Source organism: Choristoneura fumiferana, chromosome 3 (genome assembly GCF_025370935.1).
Source record: "Choristoneura fumiferana chromosome 3, NRCan_CFum_1, whole genome shotgun sequence".
In the NCBI taxonomy this organism is placed as follows: Eukaryota; Metazoa; Arthropoda; class Insecta; order Lepidoptera; family Tortricidae; genus Choristoneura; species Choristoneura fumiferana.
Window position 1 is genome coordinate 20,609,291 of NC_133474.1, and position 25,385 is coordinate 20,634,675.

Genomic DNA, 25,385 nt, shown 5'->3' on the forward strand with positions numbered 1-25,385 from the left:
TAATTAAGATAACAGATGAAGTAGGTATGTACTTAACTAACTTTATTTTATTATAGTAATATAAATAGATACAGATTATACCTAGCCTGTTTTTTTTATAAACTTCACAAACACTAAAACAAGAGGCTATAGCAAATTGTAGTCGGGCCATCAAGTTTTGCTTTTAGGTTTAGTTTACACCTTTATGCTCGTTCAAAGCATTTCGACAGATTGAATCATGATCAGGTTGATTTTGTTACTTTTTTAAATTGTTACAAAAAAGAGCTTAGATATTTTTTGTATGACAATAGAACATAAAAACTGATAGTTAACAAAGGGTGTTCTGCAAGCAGGTAGGGATGGCGCCCGAAGACAGGCGGCTTCCCAGATCTTTTTTTCATGTTGTCGTTGGTGCGCATTATTAGGGGTTCCATAAATATTAATTTACTACAAGTAGGAATGATAAGATTTGAGTAATAATTTTCAACAATGAATTAAATTGTTTAGAGCGCCCATCTATTGAAACTTTAATAAGGGATAAGTTTAACTTCGTACATTTTAAACATTCATAAGTCAAGCCAGAGTGCTTAATTATAATAATTAACGTCATTTAGGTCTATCAGCAGATGCTTCGCTAAACGAACAAAGAATTACTTTAATAATCTTGTCAGTTTTTTGCGCGACACTTTAATGGCTTCACTCGGCGAATGGAATTTAATAATGTAGCTTTTTGAGTCTGCCTTCTTTGATCACGCGTGAATGAAGCGTGAAAAGATATGTGCTTTTGATCGCTAGGGGGCGTTTAATGCATGTTCATACTAACTTGTGGTATTGCGCCTGGAGGAAGTTGAACTCCTCTTTTATCCTGTCACAGGATTCTCCCACTGTGAACTTGATGGGCTGCGGCTGCGGGGGACCCTGGGAACAAAATACAAGTCTTATTAACATTTATGATATAAAGATATAATATGCGTACACATCATCATCTATGATCGTCAGAAACGCGCGATTAGCACGCACGCAACGCTCAAGAGTCAACGCGTAAGTAGGCGCAACAAAAACAACTCATATCTCGGTCTCGACACAAAACATTCCTATCACGAAACAAAAATTACACGCATCCCAAATTATCGTAATACAAATTATCCTTTAATGACATAATTCGGTGTGAGCCTCGCTTTAATGAAAAAAAAACACCGCTCGCCTCTTAACACAAATAAAGTAACGCGAACACGCGAGCACTGAAAAGTCACAACATAAAAATGTTCTAGGATCCATAATAAGGAAGAGAAACTAAAATAACGCTAGGTGTGTGTTTATTTGGTCTCCAAACAGTGGATTGCTGGCGTTATAAAAAGAAGTTGTACGTATACAAAATGAGGTTGACGCCAACGTCAAAACAGCTTGTTTTAACATCAATAATGAAAGTAACCTTGTATTAAAGCGTAAGAACAACGAAGGTTACCGTAAGGAGCTGCGAACAATCCTCTGTAAGTTACATCCAGCTCGCATACGCGATAAATGTCGTTGTAGATCGTTCGGCAGATTTTGCCACGCAATCTAAGTAGTTTTCCACGTAGTTTGCTGACAGTAACGCCTCAGTGGAAGCTTGGCCAACATGATTAATAGTAACACCAATTTCCATAATCAAAATGTAAGAAATACACAAAATCACTTTACAAGCAAATCAAGTTCGCTCGCTGTACTCAACAACCGACCGCAACCAAGAGCGATTTCTACACTGGATACGAACGTTCGTTTCACTTAATTCAAGCGTCAGCAATCACAAACATCGCAATCAAGACCATTTTTTTCAAACGCCTTTAAAAGCAATTAATTCCGTTTACTTGTGTGAATGCAATTATTTAGGGTTACAATTAACGATCGAATAATAAAAGGAAATTAACATTGTGATTTTTAAGTCACGAACAAAACGTTTTTGTAATGTCAACGTAAAAATATCTCGGTTTCTGTCAAGCCATAAAGATACCTATTGAAACGAGATTGTATATTTGAAACCTATTGGTCTGTTTAGGTTACTGATAAAAACGTGGTACAGAAGGTACTTGTCATATGAAAAGCACCAAAGAACACCCACCTGCAAAAGACTTTGACCTCATGTATATATAAGTCTAAGGTCGTAGTGCACTCTCGATTATAATTATATTCACTTAACACGTGGGTTGATCACGAAGGCTAGTATAATTCCAACACGTTTACCTCACCAGATTACAAATTGCATTAACGGGGCTCGAAAGTTTTACTGGATTTTAAATTTGTGGCGAAAACGCCACGAATCCAAGTCGCATATTGCATGGCAACTCTATGGAGAGAAAATTGTCTATTGCTCTCGGAACACTTTCAAGCTACGACTCGTTAGATTTGCTCTGTTGTATAAAATTAATTCAGTGCCTTTATTACTATTACAATACTGTACTATTGTATATGTACTAAGTGTAATTGGTTTACTGTTCAACGAGTATACGCCTTTGAAGAATAACTATCTTTTCGTTCCCGACACCTATCACGACCCATAATGGTGACCCCGGACTCCGTTGGATTGGAGCTGATTTCTACTTAAACGGCTGCTGGTTATCGCCTGAAACAGTTTACGTGGACATCAAGCGCAATTCCTTGGCGCATTTGATCTGTTCCCGCCTGGTTTCTACAGCGAAAAAGACCCGCATTGTGGTGATCTCGGATGGACCCGGCATCTGCTAGAAAAGCCTGCCTACTCCAATATTTCATCAACATCGCCGCGTAGAAAGTGCAAACAGTTTACGTTCTAAATACGGTTCGTGGTATACGGGACAAGTTATAGTGCAATCCGTAAACATTTGAAATTGTGCATAGTTAAAACGCGTTCCGTCGGCCATAGGTACAAGTGTCGAAAGGCGGCAAATTTAAATCCAAGGTCTCGACGACGCTCGCGCCACGGGCGGCTCTCCGAAGAAACCTTTGACAGCGGGCTTATCTATCCGCGCTGTCACTACGTCTGTCACTTCGGCTGTCACTCGTGTTTCGCCAAAAGTTTTGCAAGTATTTGTTTACATTGGACAATCGTAAGTTTTTGCACTATTTATAACATAACTCTAGTGTTCATAAAAGTTAGAATCAGTGGTAAAAGTGTTTACATACTTTTTTTACGTAACAAGTGGACGAACAATCTCAAAAACTCTATTATAGCGATAGATAACCTTAATTTCAATTCCGATTTTTATACCCGTTGTTTTGATTACAATGTAAAGTGCGCATTTATCGCACGATTGTATTATTATTCATTAATACATCTCATCAATAATTCGGATAATTTGGTTAAGGACATTTGATTACTAATAGTGTAACTTTTATATTTTGAGAACTTTTAAATATTGTTGTTCACATCACTTTATAAACTGATTTAATCAGGTGATTACACCTGTTTTCTTTATTAAGGGTTTATTGTTTGTATATTGATACTCAACAGTAGGTTATTTAGATAACTAAAAATCTTTTAATAAGTGAACTTGTGTGTACCTCTATATTGTTTGTTTACCTTTTTGTTTTATATGAGTACAAGTTTTGTGCCTACTTGCTTTAACTATAACTATAGATTTTCACTACCATACATTTTGTTTTGTGTATTGTGTTTGCCAGTTTGAGTGTGCCTTGGATGAATAGTTTACATGCATAGGTTTTCTTTTTTAGTAATTCTTGGGGATTAACTATTTTATACATAGTTTATTTCATACCTTTAGTGGTTATAGGGTTCTTTCTTTCCTTTCTTGCCACAACCATGGCTGCCGATGCTGAAATGCTGCAGCAACTTAAACAGCTTCAGGAACAAGTGTCAGCTCTCTGTGGTGAGTCAGCACCCCAAATTAATGAGGTAAAAGTTAAATTACCAAACTTTTGGACTGAAAAACCAAAGCTGTGGTTCGCCCAGGCTGAGGCTCAATTTGAAATCTCTGGTATAAAGACAGACAATACAAAGTATGGTTATGTGCTATCAATGTTAGACACAAAAACAGCTACATTAGTGGAGGGTATAATTTCCAACCCTCCTGCTACTAACAGATATGAAAATCTTAAAGGTGAACTAATCAAAAAGCTGTCTATCTCTAGGGAGCAGCAAGTAAGACAGCTGCTGAGTGGTGAGGAGCTTGGAGACCGGAAAGCTTCAATATTTCTCCAGCACCTCCGCTCATTGGCTGGAACAGCCATGACGGATGAGAGCATCCTGCGCGAGTTATGGATGCGTCGTCTACCAAAGGAAGTGCAACGGATTCTTCTGGCTCAAAAGGATCTGGAACTGGACAAAGTGGCCGAGATAGCTGATGCTATCATGGAGGCTACACCTTCACCACCTCCAAATGTCTTTGCAGCCAGCACTGCCTCATCATCTCCGTCAGAATTGACCAGCCTTATGAAGTGCATTGAAACCCTAACCAGGAAGGTTGAGGCACTCAGCACTGGGAATCCACGTAACCCTAGATCTACTTCACGGTCCCAGCCAAAATCAAGGGCAGCTTCTAAATCTGGGACCCGATTGTGTTGGTACCACAAGCGGTATAACGTCAGAGCTTCAAAATGTACTTCCCCTTGCTCTTGGGTACCTAAGCAAGAGGGAAACCATCCCAGCAATCAGTAGAGGCGGCATCTGATTGCTCCAACCCCGGCCGCCGTTTGTTTGTGAAGGATTCCAAGTCAGGTCATCGATTTCTAGTCGATACTGGCTCGGACCTTAGCTGTTTTCCTCGCAGTTTTCTTAAGGGAACTTACAGCCCCACGACCTTTGACGTTCGTGCTGCAAATGGGAGTGCAATCAAAACCTATGGCACTCTCCTCTTGCATTTGAACTTAGGCCTTCACCGGGATATAAAATGGGATTTTATTATTGCAGATGTTAGTGCACCCATCATCGGTTCGGACTTATTGGCGGAATATCACCTGATGCCAGACTGCCGTAACCAGCGTCTGCTAGATGGCAGTACCAAGTTTTTCGCACCTGCAACTATAGCCCAGATTGACCAGGCGAGTGTCAAGACCATTGTTGCTGAGTCTCCATTTGCCAAGATCTTGCTAGAGTTTCCAGAGATTTTGCGACCACCAGGGCTGCCACGGAAGTTAAACATTCTACCGTGCACCACATCATAACAACAGATGGTCCACCAGTTTCCTGTCGCCCACGAAGACTTGCACCCCAGAAACTACAGGCTGCAAAGAAAGAGTTCGAGGAAATGGTGAGTTGTGGAACTGCACGTCCCTCTAGCAGCCCCTGGGCTTCGCCTCTGCACATGGCTCGAAAAGGAGAACACGGGTGGCGGCCATGTGGGGACTACCGAGCGTTGAACGCTAGGACCGTCCCTGACCGCTACCCGGTGCGTCACATAGGTGACATTGCACATAATCTAGCTGGCTCTATGGTGTTCAGTACAATTGACCTTGCCAAAGCATACCAGCAGATTCCTGTTCATGAAGCTGACATTAGTAAAACAGCCATTACTACCCCATTTGGATTATTCGAGTTTCCCTTCATGACTTTCGGCCTCCGTAATGCTGGTCAATCTTTCCAGCGCTTTATGGATGAAGTCTTGAGGGGACTCGACTACTGCTATCCATATATTGACGATATCCTTGTATTTTCCAGCACCCCTGAGGAGCATGCTGAACACCTGCGTGCACTATTCCAGAGGTTGTTGGAGTACGGAGTCGTCGTGAATCCATCTAAGTGCGTGCTTGCTGCTGACGAGGTAATATTCTTGGGCTATAAAATCAACAAGAATGGCTCCTGCCCACCTCCAGAGAGAATTGAAGCCTTGCGAAGTTTTCCTTTGCCTAAAACGGTTGAAGGCCTTCGCAGGTTTTTAGGCATGGTAAACTTTTACCGCCGATTCCTCCCAAATGCAGCTAAACTTCAAGCACCGCTTATTGATGTGTTGGCATCCACTCAACTAAAAGGACCAAAACCTGTGCCTTGGACGCCTGAGCTAGAGCTCGCGTTCAACGAATGCAAGGAGCACCTAGCTAACGCTACGCTCCTGGCTCATCCCATCGCTGATGCCCCATTGGGGCTCTTCACTGACGCGTCTGCGACCCATGTAGGAGCCTGCTTGCAGCAGGAAGTCAACGGCCAGTGGCAGCCGCTAGCTTTTTTTAGTAAGAAGTTGTCGCCGCGGCACACCACATGGCCAGCTTATTACCGTGAGCTCTTAGCAGTTTATGAGGCTGTGCAGCATTTCCGGCATGTTTTGGAAGCACAGCACGCCACCATATACACGGATCATAAGCCGTTGACGTACGCATTTATCCAACGCCGTGAAAAGTTGCCCCCGTACAGCTCAATCACCTGTCTTTTATTTCACAGTTTTCCACGGATATTGTCCACATCAAAGGAAAAGACAATGTTGTTGCGGACACCATGTCCCGAGTTGAGGCGATTCGGCTGGAGGATGATTACGCGGCATTGGCTGAGGCACAAACTACGGACGTGGAGCTTCGTAGACTACAAACCTCGGATACTTCTCTGAAACTTGAAAAAGTACTTTTACCGGGAACTGAAGTTTCCATATTTTGCGACGTGTCTACTGGGAAACCACGACCGTACCTGACCGAGGACTTCCGGAAGAGGCACTTTGAGAAGATCCACGGTCTCAGTCATCCAGGCGGGCGGGCTTCCGTACGCTTGATGACTGACCGTTTTGTCTGGCCTAACATCAAAAGTGATTGCCGAAAATGGGCACGTAACTGCCTCGCCTGCCAGCGAAGCAAAGTTAGCAGACATGTGAGTGCACCTTTGGAAAAATTTGCAGGTACATCTCGACGATTTCGCGACGTACATCTGGACATAATAGGCCCTATGCCTCACAGCAAAGGATTCCAGTACTGTCTGACAGCAGTCGACAGATTTACTCGGTGGCCCGAGGCATGGCCAATGACTGGCATCACAGCGGAAGAAGTTGCAGAGACATTTACTCGGGAGTGGATATCTCGTTATGGGGTACCCTCTTTAGTGACCACTGACCAAGGACGTCAGTTCGAGTCCGCACTATTTCGTCGACTCATGGACGTTTGCGGCTCGAAGCGCGTCCGCACCTCTGGATATCATCCCCAAGCAAATGGGATGGTTGAACGCATGCACCGCCAATTAAAGGCGGCTCTCATGTGCCATGGAGATTCCTGGTCCACGGCTCTGCCCCTAGTTTTATTAGGTATGAGAACTGCATTAAAAGAGGACCTTAAGACTTCATCAGCTGAGCTCCTTTACGGCGAGCCTCTTCGTCTGCCCGGCGAGCTTGTCGTTGCTCCTGAGGAACCTGCAAATGTTGAGGTGACAACCGATTTTGTCACACAGCTGAGACAACATATGAAAGGCCTAAGAGCCGTTCCTGCATCTCACCATTCTCAACCCACCTCATTTGTGTTCAAGGACCTGGCTGTAGCTACGCACGTATTCCTGCGAGACGACACAGTGCGCCGAGCGCTACAACCGCCATACACCGGTCCATACCTAATCAAGGCAAGACAAGGTAAAAATCTTACCTTAGACGTTAATGGTAGAGTCGTCGTTGTCAGTGTTGACAGGGTGAAACCGGCCCACTTGGACGTGACGGCCCCTCGCCGAGCTCCTGAGCCGCCAGCACCTCCTGCAGCATCTGCAACACCTACCTCGGCTCCGGATCCTCCGCCGCCGCTTCCCGTTCCTTCTCCGACCCCTATAACCACTAGAGCTGGTAGAAGAGTACGATTTAGAAATAGGTTAGATTTATAAATTCTCTATATTTTAATTTTTTTTTGCTCTATCACCTTACTATTCTCCGTGGGGGGGTGTTGTGGCGAAAACGCCACGAATCCAAGTCACATATTGCATGGCAACTCTATGGAGAGAAAATTGTCTATTGCTCTCGGAACACTTTCAAGCTACGACTCGTTAGATTTGCTCTGTTGTATAAAATTAATTCAGTGCCTTTATTACTATGACAATACTGTACTATTATATATGTACGAAGTGTAATTAGTTTACTGTTCAACGAGTATACGCCTTTGAAGAATAACTATCTTTTCGTTCCCGACACCTATCACGACCCATAAATTTATAAAGTTTAGATAACCTAGACAGAGTACTTATCTGTAATACAATGTGTTTCAACATCTTTTTATAGAGAAAAGCGCACAGGTTGGTACATTGTTGTTTTTGAAATATTAATGGTAGTCTATAATTCTTCTTTGGCGATGCAGCGCGTGTTTTCGCCACAGTATTGTCTGTTCTCTGTCTGATCTTGAATTCACGAGTTGGGAAATATGCGCATTAAATTATTTTATTAACTATTTTCTAATTAGTATATCCACCAGAAAACTTCTCAGTTCACACGGAACGAACGTAATTGACAAATGAACACACGCCGTGTTTATAAGGATATAGTAGACTAGATATACTTGACATAGTTTAAGCTAAAATACAATGTATGCCAATAATAGATACAAATATGCGGAAGCGAATTTTAATAGTTTATCAATATATGGTTTGAATTATGAGTGGGGTAGGTTTGAAAATTGTTTGTTTGTTGATTTAGTTGAGTGTATACGTTTCTGTTTGTATTGTATAATGAATTTTCCAAACCCACTTCTCGCCTCCGTTGAACTATTAAATTGTGTTGCATCTGCGTAAGTTGTTTTTGGAAACACGCTTTATATTATGTGGGGTAGGGTATGTTATTTCTCATCTTGTATTTATTTAATAACGGATATTTTATCTAAATATATTCATACACAATGAGTAATATTTACTTCAACGTTTCGACCACAATGCATTGCATTGCATACGTATCCAGTCCTGTTTGTGGTACCTATCTTGACTATGAGCGAAAATCACGAAAGTTTGAAACTATTTAAATAATATATTGATTGAATCATTTATACAATATACTTACAACTAAAATACATATTTTTATAAAGATATTTAATAAGAATAATTTGTATTTATTACTAGATTTATAACTTATAACACAAGTATTATAATATAAGTCCATGAAAAAGGTTCTATCTAATGCTGATTATAAATTTATATATAAAACGCATGAATTAATGACCTATTGAAATATTTAAACGAAGTCATCTTGGCCTAATAAAGCTTACAGTAAAATAAGTTTTTGGAAAAAAAAATTTTTTAAAAGCTTTTTTTGCTTAGTGTACTTTTTGTTGACTATACTTACTTGTTTTGTCACCCTAAACTATTTAGGTACATTTGCATACCAAATTTCAAGTCGATGCCATTAACCGTTGAAGATTTCTGTCCTGTGGAGACGATCCTGGCCGGACTACCAGGATGTCACTGCCTCACGCAATTTACATCATCATCATCATCATCCCAGCCTATATACGTCCCACCGCAGAGCACAGGCCTCCCCTCAGAATGAGAGGGCAATTTACATAAGTATACCAAATTTCAAGTCAGTCCAACTACTGGAAGTTGGTTTAATTTTTACAAGATTTGATTACAGACAGACAACGGGATAGGTGAAATTAAATAAAAGCTTGTAAGTTGTTTCCCGTGGTTGTTGTAAAAGGCGACTAAGACCCGGTCCAGACGGAACGTTTTGCGTGCTAGGGCACTCGGCGTAGACACTCGCTCGTTTCCGAGGTAGGTACTAGAGCTACACACATCCCGTCCAGATGGTCTCGCGCGCTTCTGAAAAGGTTTTGTCTCTTCATCTGGACGGGGTGTATGTAGCTCTAGTACCTCGGGAACTCTAGCACCTACTCGTACACTCGCGCGCAAAACGCTCCTTCTGGACAGGATCTTCGGGACCTGACGTAAGAGCGGCCAGCAGCGCTTTCTACTGCCAACTACGAACTCCTGACTCCAGCTCTGCGGTGTGGAAGGCAAGGGGAAGCTACCGCACTGTTATCACCACTTCTTTCTGTCATATGGTACAGAGTAAGGGCAGAAGATATGAAGAATGTGATTGCAAGCACCCGCGTGTTAGGGAATACAATTACTGGATTTCGAATCTTCTAAATCACCTATTTACAGCTAAAATTAAAGTAATAGTCTCACCTCTAATCTTCATTAATCTTAACTAAGTGCATCACAGCTTAAGTTGCGTCCGTATTCGGTTTGGCATTTTTTCCCGGCCAGCAGATGTTCCCGGGCACATATCCATTTATCAGGGTGCCCGGGACGCCGGGCTCGCGGGATTCGAGTGCAATCCCGGGTAATGGCTTTATGAAGTCAAACAGTTAATGCTCGTGTACGATTTTATTTACAGCAAGTCGCATTGTGGCATAGTGTATGTATGTGGTGCTATTGTACAGGATGACTTGGACTATGAGGGCCGTATGAACCAGGCTGTTATATAGCGGATAATCTTTGAACTGCCAATAGATGGCACTTAGGGCGTTCTAAAATAGTGAATTTAGGTCTAGTAAAAGATAGATTCACTAGATAATTGATTTAGCTATTTACATATCAAATTTCATTCAAAACCGGCCAGCCGTTTTAGTGTGAAAGATGAACGAAGATTCACACAAAGCTATACAAAAAAATACGTCATAACATGACATTAACAATAAAAATATTACCGTAACTTGATTAATCTATTTAAGATTTGACTGGGCAGGTTAAAGAACTACCCTCATTCGCACACAAGTCTTGATAGGTAACACATGCTGACGATTGCTTTATAGTGCATCTGGCCAACCTTGAAACAAATTAAACTTTTATCTACGCCAATGAACCACCAACGAATATCCAGGTCGGGGGAGCGTCTTCACCCTTATGTGGTTAGTATTACATTGGTCCGCACGAGGCGGTTCACTTCATCTTTCCTGCGAACTGCTAAGGAATGGAATTTGCTCCCATCATCTGTATTTCCGGATAGATACAGCCTAGGGCTCTTCAAGGCCAGAGTCAATAGTTGAGGCTGTTCCTTAACTAGTGATGCCAGATACACCTTTGGCCCATCTGCACTTTTTGTCAGGTGAGTAAGGATGTAAAAAAATCCTCTTGAAGGTCCTTCCAATTTCTTTGTCATTGTTGTTATGGAAACGCATTAAGCAGAGACGCTGTAGCAACTGCATTTGTGGAGGGCAACATATTTATTACCCCTATTCTCACTTCTACATTCGAGCAGAAAGTATTCCGACGAGCGTTGAAACTTATTATCTTGTTTAGAAGACAAAGTAGTATTGTGAATTCCAATAACAGTGTACATGTTTTAACAAGGTCTATTTTTTATTTCGTAGTTAGTTTTAAAAGCGACAATAGAGTCAACGTTCACAGATTTTCGAATATTTTTGTGAATGTTGTACAGCGTTGTGATTTTAAAACATAGAGATAAAACTCTTGGAACTGAATAACATTACTTCATTGCGACATTTAAAAATAATTGAGTCCCCAGTTTTATCATTAACTGTGCAAATACGAATCCTCAAGTTCTTTGGACACATCACCCGTAATGAGGACTCCATGGAACGGCTTGTGGTGCAGGGGAAAGTCGAGGGCAAAAGATCTCGCGGACGCTCTCCGACACAAATCTCATCAAATCTGTGACGCACTCTAATATAAACGATTGCTCCACTCTGCCAGACATCGGGCTACTTGCGACGCGTCGCGACAGCAGCAGTGGCACAGGAATCGATCGACCAAAGCATGACCACGACCACTCTGTCAAGAGTGAACGACTAAGAAGAAGAAGAGTTTTATCATTTTTATACAATTAATATTCATCATCATTATATACGTAATATCCTAGAACAAGAGGCTTGGGCCATAGTACGCATGCTCTACTTATTATTTATATCAATGTACGTCATCCTTGGAGGCCTTTGATGTCGCCAGTCACGATACAACATTGACATCTATGTACCTTACAAACATGAAACATTTTGCTTTAAATTGCTTTTTCGAATGAACTGTAAGTGTAATAGAATTATTTTGTTTTTCTCTAATAAATAAGTGATTTTTTTGTAAATCTTTTGAGAAAATAAATATCTTAAACCATAAAATAAAAACTATTCAGTTATTTCTTTGACGACCGGATGGCCGAGTGGTTAGAGAACCTAACTACTGAGTACCGACTACCGATTCGAGCTTGAGGTCCCGGGTTCGATTCCCGGCCGGGGCAGATATTTGTATGAATAATACGAATGTCTGTTCTCGGGTCTTGGATGTTTAATATGTATTTAAGTATGTATTTATCTATATATGTATGTTTGTCCGTTGCCTTGTATCCATAGCACAAGCTTTGCTTAGTTTGGGACTAGGTCAAGTGGTGTCAAGTGTCCCATGATATTTATTTATTATTTATTTATATTACAGATCTCGGAAGTAATATTAATAATATCTTGGGACAAATTACACCAATTGACCTAGCCCCATACATTATACAGATATTTAGTTTGAGTTCTACTTCCCATGATTCGCTAATGTTCACGAGTTTTTAGGGATCCGTAGCCAAAATGGCCAAGAATGGTTTCGCCATATATCTGTCTGTCTCTCCATCCGCGGCTTTGCTCAGGGACTATCGATGCTAGAAAGCTGTAATTTTGCACGAATATATATGTAAACTATGCCGACAAAATGGTACAATATAAAATTTTAAAAAACTTTTTTAGAGTACCTCCCATCGACTTAAAGTGGGGGTGATTTTTTTTTCTCATCCAACCTTGTAGGTTTCGTTGGATAGTTCATTGAAAACCATTAAGGGGTTGCTAAAACGATTTTTTGATTCAATGATTTGTTTGCAAAATATTCAACTTTAAAGTGCAAATTTTCATTAAAATCGAGCGTCCCCCCCTCTAAAATCTAAACCGGTGGGCGGAAAAAAATTAAAAAAATCAGGATGGTATTAAGTAAGTATATCAAACTTACAAGGAAAACTATAACGGTTAAGTTTTCTTGAGAATTATTAGTAGTTTAAGAGTAAATAGCAGCATACGGTATAAATTGTACCTAAACTTGAAATACGAAATCCTTAGAAAAATACTACTCAACTTTTTCGTAATGGCTACGAAACCCTATTTCGGGCGTGTCTGACACGCTCTTCGCCGGTTTTTTTTCTTACAAATTTACATGTTAAATTTCACAAAACCCGAAACAAACGAGCGACACCGTTAAGTGAGTAGCTATCATGTAATAATTAAGTTGACATTTAAATGATTCGCTTACACATCGACATGAATCGTTTCGATAACGTTGCGAAAGCCGAAAAGTCAATTCGACAGGTCGTAATCGACGGTACACTTCCATAACCTCTTCTTAATCCGGTCGGGTATTAAAGAAACCTTACTGTGACATAACGACACAAATTTAAAAAAATCTCGTATCTCTATATGAATCATTAAATCCCATCCCACTATCCCACTTATATCCCACTTATCCCATAGTATAAATGCGAATGTTTGTAAGTCTGTTTGTTTATTTATTACCTCATCACTTCTAAACCGCTGAACGGATTTAGATGATATTCGTTATACAGATAGTTTGAGTCCCGGGGAAGGACATAGCATAGTTTTTATCCTGGAAAATTGCATAGTTCCCGCGGGATAACGATAAACAAGTATAATAAAAGAAGTATGAAAAATAGTTTACATGCTATTCCAGACCTACCGAATTTACACAAAAATTACATAAAAATCGGTCAAGCCGTTTTGAAGCAGTTAGGTCACAAACATTTTTGACCCAAGAATTTTATATATTAGAAAATTATGCATCAACGCTTGAAAATCATGAGTATCATTCCCTTGTGCAGTTGCCTAACAAGCACTTGATGATTGTTCCTGGTAAGTAAAAAAAATATCGACAATGACACATGAATTTGTGCGGTTTCAACTCAGTAGTTACCGGATGCCCTTTTGTTTCTTGTCCAATCCGGTCGTACAACTCGTGGGTTGCTCTAGAAATGCACGAAAGTGTCTCAGTTTATTGCGTACGCGCATCCAGAATGTCAGCGAAATTCGGATCCGGTCCGGAAAGGTTAATGACCATTGGCTAAGTGACCAGTCACCTACAGGCAGATATTCCGTTTTCAAAGAAGTGGTGACACTTGCTATAGGTTCGCGTAATGATGTCTGTACCAAAACAAAGCCACCACAAAATTTTGTCATTGTGACATTTACGTCATTTAGTACCCTTTGAAATGAGTGAAAATAAGTAGTTATTTTCACTCATTTCAAAGGGTACTAACGTAGGGTAAAGGGTATTGACGTAGTTACGCCATAAAAAAATAGACAACCCAACGTTTACACATAGATTTTATAGGCTTTATACTTTTGCTTTGTATACAATTTATTGGTGAAATTCATAAGTGCAGTGTTAAAATAGCATTTTATGCCACAGTTGTATAACAGGGTTCAAAAAAGGTGAGTGGCGTGAGTTAAAAAAGACGCCACGAGCTTTTTTTTGACTTACTTATACAACGTTGCACACAATACTTTTTCTTCGACTGGATACTTTATTAAGTACAATATAAAATTAGAGAAATAGTAAACTTTAAACGTTTTCATACTTTAGTAAAAAGTATGGCAAACGCAAAGAGAAGGTAAACAACAATAAACAAGTGAGAAATATGAAAATGACAAAATTTGTCTAAGTTAAATTTTGATTTTGATTAACGTTTACTTGCCTGTCACGATGTTAAAAATACGCGTTACTTATGTTGGCAGGCTATGGATTATGTTCGGAAAGTTTTTATTCTGTATAAAAACCATATAAAATATGTAACTGGCTGCACCTTAGCCTGTCCGAACGTACGAATTAATAAAAAAATATAAGTGGTTGAAGTATCGTTTTAGCAACATTACGATACAGTGCTGTTATGGGGAATAGACAATATAGACTTTTCCAGAATCTTGTTATGTATGCTGTTATATTACTGATCGTGATTAAGTTAATCACAGATTACAGTATAGAAGTAGACCTCCTCTCCTAGGAGTCCTCTCTTATTCGGAGTTTAGACTATAAGATAAAGTTCTATGGTGACCAAGGAATCTAATTGGTTGAAACCTAGTTTATATCTAACACCTAATAAATGCGAGCGTATAACCACTCGCAGATGCTTCACACCAAAATGCAGACTTCATCCAACCAAGTTGGCATGAAATACTAGTTCCGCTTATTAGGGGAGGCTGGGCATTGTTGCTGCCGCCGGCGCACTTCGCTAGTCGAATTTCGCCCGCTCTCCCACTTGAACAAAAGTTTGATGGAACAAGTTCTAACGTTGAGGTTTTTTGGAGGAATTAGTAGTAAGGAGTTCGAGAAACTAGATTAAAAAGTAAATTTTGCGTTTTAAAAGTTACGAGTTGCTAGGAAGTTTGGAGGTTTTTGTTAGCATAAATTGCGGGTATTTAAAGTGATACTTTACATTTATTTTCTATATAAATAAATAAAACGAAAAAGGCCTTTTATTTCCTGCATATTTAATTTTTTTTTGCAATACCTATTTTTTACATCAATTTTTTTGCCATTCATACCTAACTTTAAAAAAAAAAAACTAGTTTTTTTTGTTTAAATATAAAATAAACTAATCAATGAAGCACACACAAATCTCTGAGACCAGATTATTGGCCTCTTGGAAAGGCTCAGAGTCACGCAACGAGTACTGGAGAGAGCTATGCTCAGAGTTTCTTTGCGTGATAGAATCCAGAATACGGAAATTCGCCGAAGAGCAAGTTACCGATACAGCAAGAACTAGAAGATAAGAAGAAGAACGACAGAGCAAGTTGAACTGGGCACTGGGCACTGGGAACTGGAACTGGGCTGGGTGGGCCACATCGCTCAAAGATCAGTATAAACGTTAGGGGAGAAAAGTCCTCGAGTGGCTACGAACCGGAAGACGAAGCGTTGACAAGCCCACTAGGTGGACTGACGACATCCCAAGAGCTGCAACTGGTGGATGCAAGTGGCGAGTTGCCGTTCATTGTGACGTTCTAAGGGGGAAGCTTCTGTGCAGCATGTATGTGTGTGCGGCTGGTGCAGCATGTATGATAATGGAATGAAACCCGTAATTTGATTGAAATAGCATTAAGCGTTCAGATGTATGAACTGAAGGGATTATAATGAAATATTCTAATCGAACGGCTGAATGAGATTAAAAAGCAATCACAGAGGGCTGTGGGGTTAAAGAATTGTTAGGTGCTACTGTATAGGGATTTGTAGATTTTCAAACTTCGTTAGCTTCAGGGTGGCATGATGGTTTTCCTTTATTTGCGATAATGGCTATTACAGTTTTAACAGCGGTTGTTATCTAGTGATAGTGGAGTACTATCAGCAGGGCGAAGAACACGGTGCCAATACTTATGCAAGCAGCATTTATTTATGGAAGCAGCTCAAAAAATTTAACGAGGATCGGTTAAGAAAGGAGACTTCTATAGGAAACAGTCCAACTGACATACAAAAACATTTGCTGTCCAAGCTCAAACGGAGACGTTTCGCCTCGCGTATCGCGCTCTTTCTAACAATCAAACAAGTACCTACTGTGAAGAAAAAGCGTTTAAAAAAAAGTTTACCAAAAAAAAGCCAATCATATGAATTCTTCTCGAGATAGTTTCACAAAAACATTAAACAGATTGCCGAGTATGAACCCTGGCAAAGCTTCAGTTACTTTCTCGCATATTTCAGCGCGGAAACATTAAAAAGATTTATATTACCCCTACGTTTCCACTTTTATCACTCCATCCCATTTTGTTTTCTATAGACACGAAGAGGTTTCGTATTTTTGAGGTATTTAATAAGCTTTGCCCTTTTAGGTGCTTCGAGATAAGCGTAATGTTTTTCAAAGATTTTAGCTGCAAAATGAGAAATTACTCGATTCCAATAAATTCTTTGTTTTTTATTACGAGTGCATTCATTACCATTTCAATCTTTCTGTTATATTTTATGAACTCATTATTTAGATCTAGCTGTCATCCCCCGATTTCTTAAGAATATACTTTTCTTCAACTATTTTCTATTTAAAAAACCTCGTTTGAACGATTACAAAAAAATCCAAATCTAAATTATCCACATGGCACTAGGTCTAAAGTGATTTGCTTACGTAGATTCGACAGCTCGTTTTGCTTGACATATATTTCCGTTTTTCCCCAAATACAGTCATCATCATCATATAAGCTGTAAGACGTCCACTGTTGGACATAGGCCTCCCTCATAGACCTCAAGTTGCTTCGGTTAAAAACAGCCTGCATCCACCGTGAACCCGCGTCTTTAACCAGATCATCCATCCATCTAGTTGGTGGAGTCGACTGATTGAGAATGAGGTATCAACAATTTTATAATACTGCGAGTGGCAAAGGCCACATATTATATAAAAAAAATTGGTAATCTCCAATTTATTTTCACGAAGAAGCCAGTTCGTATGGGACCGTAGACGTTTCACGTCACTATAACATTCAAGATGAAATATTTCATCCTTTAAGTTTCCTATTTAAGTTCACCCGGACTTTCAATTTTGCGTGGAACGTTCCAGACGTACGATGATATTGCACGCGGAAAATATAGCCCGCTACTTTCATTGCTGAAAACGTATTTTATACCGCGAATATTCAGAATTCGCTGACACGCGTATAAATGATATGTATGGTGGCGCGAATAACACGAAAATGGGTCGAGATTGGATGGTCGAATATTTTTAGTCGTAATGTTATTTGATAATATTAGCCTTAGTTCTGCTGATTGAAAAAAAAATGCTATAAGTATGTAACTCACAGGATACAGGTAGGTATGTTAATATAAAACTGATTCAAATTTGATCAGCTGTTTAAGTGTGAATGAGTAACAAAGGATAATGCATAGAGAATAGCATAGATGCATTTATACAAACCGAATAGACTGGACAGTGCTGCTCTAATAAGAACGTGTTGGACACGCCCAATATAGGGTTCCGTAGCCATTACAAAAAAAATGAGTAATATTTTTCTAAGGATTTCGTATTTTATACGGAATCTTCCAAGTTTAGGTATATTTTATACCTTAGGCTGCTATTTATTCATAAACTACTAATAATTCTCAAGCAAACTTAGCCGTTATAGTTTTCCATGAAAGTTTGATATAATTACTACCATCCTGAATTTTTTCAAATTTTTCCACCCACCGGTATAGATTTTAGGGGGGGATTTTAGGAGTGACATTAAAAAAAGTCTCTTCCGCCCATCGTCTTGCGCAACTGATGTTTATTTGTTATTTATTATTATAACTACGATTTCCAAGCCAGCCTAAAACACCCTAAACTAAGAAAGTTATAATTGTCTTATTGTAAAATGAAACAATTTAACCACCTCACCTAAAATTTCAATCTCGCAATCTAATTCTCCTCAATTGTCTGAACTCAAAACAATCCTATTACCAACTGCTAAAACAAATTCCGCCATAATTTCCTTTATGTTCCCATTCAACCGACGGTTACCTAATCTCGTTAACCGAATCAAAATTCAACTACTAACTGAAAGTAAGGGTAAATACCCGAATAAGTCAGATTAATGTCAAAACAATAAGCGAATCGCTCTCGGAGCGGCCATCTTGTGAATGCGCTTCGGGGAGCAATATCGATGAATGTACCGGGAATAAATCCGCAGCAATTCGATAATAAACATGACGTTTACAATGTTCGCATGCTTTTTACTACATAAAACCTTTTGTTGAAGGTGGTAAGGTATTCAATGGTGTGTCGAATGTTTTGGCAGCGTTCGAAAACTTGGCTGCGTTCCTGTTTAGTTGAAAAAAATGACTGTGTTTCTATGACGCCTCGGCGTTTGGTTTCAATTTTCGAACATGGAGTGAAAGTTATGTTATTTTCAGTGAAAAAAGTTAGTAAAATTGTAAATTCAATATTTCATAGAAAGACCGATTTGTAACTTCCTCCAAATTTATTTATTTTTTTACTCTTTTACAATATATTATTCGGATGTTTTAATGATTTGGGTGTAGTTTTAATCTTTTGAGGCTGCCTATTAAGTTTTGCGTTATCGGTACACATTAATAATAATGGAAACATTAAATATTAAGAGAAACAACTTCGTTTCCATACTTTTGACCTAGGGTATACTTTCATACCAAATTCACTATTCCAGAACAATTGAAAATTACTCTATATAGGTTTTGATTCCCAGTAATTTGTATGGAAACACGACTGTATCTTTTTATTGAGATGACTTAGAAATATTTTTTTTCACAATTCCAAGTAAAAAAAAAATTAATTTGAATTTGATACCTCCACGCATGAGAAAAAGAGTCTTGAAAGACGGACGGACAACAATATGATTCTAAAAGGTTTCTTTTCTCCGACTGAAGATGGCAGTTTTATTTCATGAAATATCGTGACATAATAATTTCCAATACCTATTTAAAGTTTTAAAAGAAACCCTTATCGTAACCGTTTATTACCATTCCAGTCATAAATAAACTTTACGCCCATTCATAAAAAATCCAAACTCGTTTGAGTATTAACTCGTGCGCGTAATTTTCATTTATGTTTATTAATGAAAAGTAATCAAGTGCGATTATTAACACCTAAAACTCTTATGATTAGAACATACTAAATAACAGACGTCGGCGCTGAAATGTTTTCATTTAAGTTTTTGCTTTTCACTAGTTTTGGGAGTATGGTGCTAGAAGAAACACTGGCTGGTGAGAAACTGAAATGACATTTCAAAATTTAAATTAATTTAAAAATAAACTGACTGTGACCGGGCTGTTTGATTTTAAACATTTGCCTGTACCTTTGCGAAAAGAAATAAAAATACAGCGGTGGTGCCATGATCGAGTAAAAGTAATGAGCATTTTTAACCATTTTCTTGGTATTGTATCATATCATCTTTTTGAATTTTTTAAAAGTTATTTTTGTTAGCTCTTCAAGAATCCAACGAAGCTTGAATTCAGTGCACTTACTTCAACTTGCCAAGGAAATGGTTAACAGACTAGACGCTAGAATTGTAACGGTTGTGATTGGTAAAATAACTAAATGAGTCAATAGCAAGCAAGGCTATAGCGTCAAACAGACCCCTCAATACTAACTCCATCTAGCGATATTTCTTAACTAACAACAGATTTAAAAGGCGTGAATATAAGGGTTAATAAGTTTTACCCTTGGCTAATCTAGTATATGAATATAGATCGCGCAGCAAAGGCTAAAAGCCTAAAGTGTCGACCTAATAAGCAGGTAGCGATGAAGTTTCTACCTGACGTACGCTAATCTTTAAAAAACTAATCAAGTGAGGTAAACTTAAAAGGTTAGAGGTCATGTAATTTCTAAGTGGTGAACAGATATATTATTTTCTTACCCTATAGGAATATTGAAACAGAAAGTACCCTATAAATTATGCCAGATATTCAGCTATCTAGACACATACATACATAAAATCACGCCTCTTTCCCAAAATATTAAATTACATACAAAATTTCGTCCAAATCCTGGCGTGCAGGAGTAACAAATATAAACACACACACACACACACACACACACATTAGCATTTATAATTTCAGTAGGATACTCAAGTCGCTGCCATTTGAAGTAGTGAAAAAAAAATATTATAAAAAAATATTGCCACACTAATTGCCGTAACAAACACAGTCCCACATACCATTAAATACCCCACAGATATCGTTATTATAAGCATCCGCCATTTTCAACAAGTTACAAAAGTGTTTTATAATAATGTATTAAATTATCTTCAGCGCAACAAGTGTCCCACTTCATTTCACTTCGCACGAAGTTGGAAAATAAAGTTTCCGACTATCGCAAGACGAAGTACATTTTTAACGTAAAAACTGGCGCTAGGCTGCCAGCTCCCTGCTTCACTAGTGCAGTTATGTACGTTCGAATAAACTATTTAAATAGACCATGCAAAGCGGAGAAAGCGATAACATTGTAATAATTATTTGTGTGCAAAACGGTTGGAATTTGGTATGTAGATAGCTGGACGTCTGGAATAAAACATAGGTTAGTTTTAATATCTTTCGGTTTTCTTTCCATAGAACAGCCATACAACTCACGAGCGTGCGTATCACAAAGTCCCTAATCAAAATAATAAAATCAAATAGAGTAGAATGTATTGCTAAGAAAGTAGTTCTAGGACTAGTGAATTAATTTGTTACTTTTTTTCTGCAGTACCACCAGACGCATGCTTCGCCAACTTCAGATGGGATGACTGTGGTCTTCCTGCCAAGCCTGTCATGTACTATTGGAAACCCGGCTCCCGCTGCGAGGTGGGCCTTTGGAAAGGGTGTCTGCCCAATCAGAACATGTTCGAAGACGAATACGAGTGTGTACGAACCTGCATCTTTGCTGACAGAGCTGGGCCAGAAGACTACCACGAGATTCACAAAGTTGACACAACCACAGAAGAAGTCACTACAGGCGAAACAGAAGAAACAACAGCAGATGAAACAGGTGGGACCGGTGACACAGGTTCAACTGGCACTGGCGTTACAGGCACAGGTGGAAATAACACTGGCACAGGCGCAACAGAAGGAGGCAATACAGGTGAAACTAAAGACAATACAGGAGGTAGTGGTGGTACACCTGGAACTGGTGAAACTGGAGGTAACAGTGGTGGTTCTGATACTCCTGCAGGCGGTGAAACAACTGCAGCGCCTGCATAATAATAGAATAGACACAGACAAAAAAAATATGCTAGAACACACATATGCTTGTAACTAGATCTGATATGGAACCCAATAAACCTTTCAACGATTTACTTGAGTGGTACGTTTTGCTCGATTAGGCTAAAACCTGATATTTTAATAAACAATATTTCTTTGTAATTGTGTTTTATTCTACGAATTCTTTTTTTTTCTTTTTCTTCACAAAATCTAAAGTGAATATTTAAATATACTCAGCAGCACAAAATATGGCCCACTACCTAAAAAAATAACCTATTTCTGCATACATTTGAGGGCCAGATATTTTGCCGCTCAGTATATTATTATTTAGTCTTATTTGTCTGACAAAACCTAGAATTTTATATGGTCCTGATTATTATCAATAAAATAATAGACATATATACTTAAATAGATAAAATATCTAGCATTAAACAAACCCAATACTAGAGAACAACTGCCCCGATCAAGGATCGAACCTGTAATCTCAAGCTTTGTGTCAAGTGCTCTTAGAACTCAGCTACTGGTCGTCAGTCAATTATTTTATTTAAGTACTAAAAATCTTAGGCAACTCGGTGGGAATCGAATAGGCTAATGTTTTAAAAATTCTACTTAGCCCATCAGTTAGATTATCAGAATATATTGGACAAGTATTTTTTCTTTTGTCAATTTAACAAAAAAATATGAAGATATAAAAAAAAAACACAAAACTCCCTTCACTAAACCAGCATTACGCCAGCCTGTTGTTTTTGAACAACTTATTTGTCCCTTGTTTATACTTATGGTTTATTGTAATTTATTTATATATTTCTTGTTTACTTACAATTCAATCTATTTTATTTCTTAATTTTATATACACATGGATAAATTGAGTATATTTATGTATCATTCCGTGAGTCACAGACGGTTCTGACAGAATATCAGCGCTGCAGGCGTCTAACGCCTCAGCATTATGCTGAGTCAGCGGCCGTTTCACTTTTGCGGGGACACACAAAATCGTATATTTTCATTTTTGTATTTCTTTTTTGTTTTATTTGTTTGCTGTTTATTGTTTTTTTTTTGTTTTGATGTTGTTCTATTTGTGTGTCTTTGTGAATGTGAATAAATATGTTCTTTCTTTCTTTTTCTTTCTATATAGCCAGTTAAAGTTCCGAATGCCGTCATACCGTGTGACACTTTTTAGCACGGTGTGACTTCACTGCCCCCCACTCACGAAGTATCTTTTTAATTTTTGATTGATAGGCAAAATAAAAAATATGTACGTGTCCAATATCTATCGATAAAATAAAAATGAATCGTCGAAAAGTATGTACGCTTAAATTGCGAACGACAGCACCGAATTGAATAGTTATTTTTTTGTTGTATTCGTCATTGTAAGGACATGGTTTGCGTTAAACAAAATAAAATAAAAAGTTTGGAATGGGGGCGAAGCCGCGAGGAACAGCTAATTTTCTCATTATTAAACTTATGGATTAATTAAATAGAATACTTACACTTTTTTCACCCAATTATAATGATACCACATCGCTGCAACATAGGTCTATGTAGGCCTATCTAACAGATTCCTGGACTGCCTCAACGTTTTACACTCGAAATTATCGCAGACAACAAGAGCTCTCGAAGCTATGATAAATTCTCGATAAATATGGCCCATTGTGTCCAGGATCCTGGATAGATTAATTTAGTCGGCGCTATCGCTCGCAGCCGACCACGATTTATTAATAGTGCCGCCATTTTGACGATGCCTGCTGAAAAATTGTGCAAAGTGCTATTGGCATGGCTGAAGCGGCGATTTTTTTATTAAAATCTTTTTTAAATGGGTGAGGTGAATAAATTCGAACTTGGATAATTAAAACAGTATTGTCTGTTTTTTTACTATTTTCTACTGGGTACTAACTAATTGTGTGAAAATTTGTACTCTTGTGCAGACCGCGTTTTTATTGATTGTAGGTACAGGTACTTGTATCATCCTAATGACCTGATTATCTAAAGTGGATAGAATTTTACTTACATGTTTTGGAGAGGACTTATTTTCCTACACATTACTATTATTATTTATCAAAAATACAAACTGAGACATGGATGCACAGAAAAACCAGAGAAAGAGACCAGCAACGCTGGGAATCGAACCCAGTTTCTCAGCATTCCGTGCTGCGTGCTATAACCCCTACACTACCGCTGGACTGGAGGATATCCGCTGGATATCTCAGGTTGCTTTTTTTCTACTACGCTACTTAAGCAGCAGCACTATTATTATTTACTTTTGTATTAACAAATACTACCATGTATACGACACGACATCTATGTTTCGCTCTCGGAACTAACTGCTCACCCAGACAAGAGATATCGCTACTAAGCAATTAAATTATGATTGGTTTTTCTGTGCATCCATGTATCAGTTTGTATTTTCAATATGGCTTTACGGGATGACCGTAAAAGTAACAAAGGAGTAGAAATAAAAAATACTACAAATAACCAATCACTAGAGCTATTATGTGCGAAGATAAGTAAATGAAGCCTTTCTATTCATCATCATCGTCATCCCAGCCTATACACGTCCCACAACTGGACACAGGCCTCCTCTCAGGACAAGAGACCTTGAGCCATTTTTTTTTTCCGCACATGAATTTCGAAAAAAAAAATTCTATTGCCTATTATTTTTGCCTTTCTATTGGTTAGTGGTGCCATATCCTCGAACATGTCTGGTTTATTGACAAAGGCAGCAGAACATCTATTTCATACTCAATGCCCAGGACGCTGCACTATAAGATGTCCCACAAATCGCCTCGCCACCTCTAAACACTGCGACCACAATACCCTGAACCCTCGCACCTCTAAGACGAGACAAATCTTGTATGCTATTCGGGTCAGCCGGGCGGTCTAGAGATACTGGTATGTATGTTTAGTTACACAATGACAATATATCAAAAGGACAGCTGCCGAAAGTGAGGAATGGTCCTGTGTCACCCGGTTCCTTCAGGAGTTTGTATAAAATACGTTTTGGTAAAGATTTACTTTCATTGGATGAAGTTCAACTTATCATAATGATCCCGTTAAGTTTAAGTCTAGTTTTAGGAATGGTTAAATTTAAAAAAAAAAACTTGATTTCTTCTCTTCTCTTTTAACTTTAAACGCATGGAACGCTGTCGATGCGAACTTTTAGGGTTCCGTACAAAAGGGTAAGGCTATTATTAGTTGGTGCCAAGTGTCCCATGGTATTTATTTATTTACGTCCGTCCGTCCATCCGTCCGTCGGCCGTCCGTCCGCCTGTCACCAGGCTGCTTCTCACGACCGTGATAGTTAGACGTTGACATTTGGCAGATTATGTTTAACTGTGGCCACTCTAACAAAAAATATTAAAAACAGAATAAAATGAATATTTAACGGGGGCTCCCCATACAACAAAGTGACAACAGTGATTTTTTTTGCCATTTTTTGCTTATGTCTAATGAATGTTGTACGAGTATAGATGGTACGGAATCCTCGTGCGCGAGTCGACTCGCACTTGGCCGATTTTTACATAAAAGCGAGTTTCCTTGTGCTAGTTCTTAGCTACCTATGTTTAATGAAAATCGGTTCACTCGATTGTTTTTTTTTTAGTTTGGTAAGGCAACGGAAACGGTTTGGAACGGTTGCGTGCTCGGCTTTGATGGATTGTAAAGAGTTCGAACTAGTTAGTATAAACGTATATGTGTCGCACAAAAAGAGCTGTCGCGTACGTGCACTCAAGGGATAACAATTATATTAAATGGTCATTCTTCGAGCGTTTCAACCGTCCTTTTTCTGGTCACATTTTTTGACAAATTGGCCGTATATATTTTGTGTCGTGTTTTCGAT

At 38.8% G+C, this 25,385-nt stretch overlaps 2 protein-coding genes across 2 annotated transcripts in view; one reads left to right on the forward strand and one right to left on the reverse strand.

The window, feature by feature from the left end:
- Positions 1–25,385, reverse strand: part of LOC141426898 (uncharacterized) — a 568,321-nt gene that overhangs the window by 461,956 nt on the left and 80,980 nt on the right. The gene's annotated exons all lie outside the window — the stretch shown is intronic.
- On the forward strand, positions 19,433–21,562 carry LOC141426272 (uncharacterized). Its single transcript, XM_074085121.1, has 2 exons — positions 19,433–19,576; positions 21,057–21,562. The coding sequence occupies exons 1-2, from the start codon at positions 19,510–19,512 to the stop codon at positions 21,548–21,550; spliced, it is 561 nt and encodes a 186-aa protein (XP_073941222.1). The 5' UTR covers positions 19,433–19,509; the 3' UTR covers positions 21,551–21,562.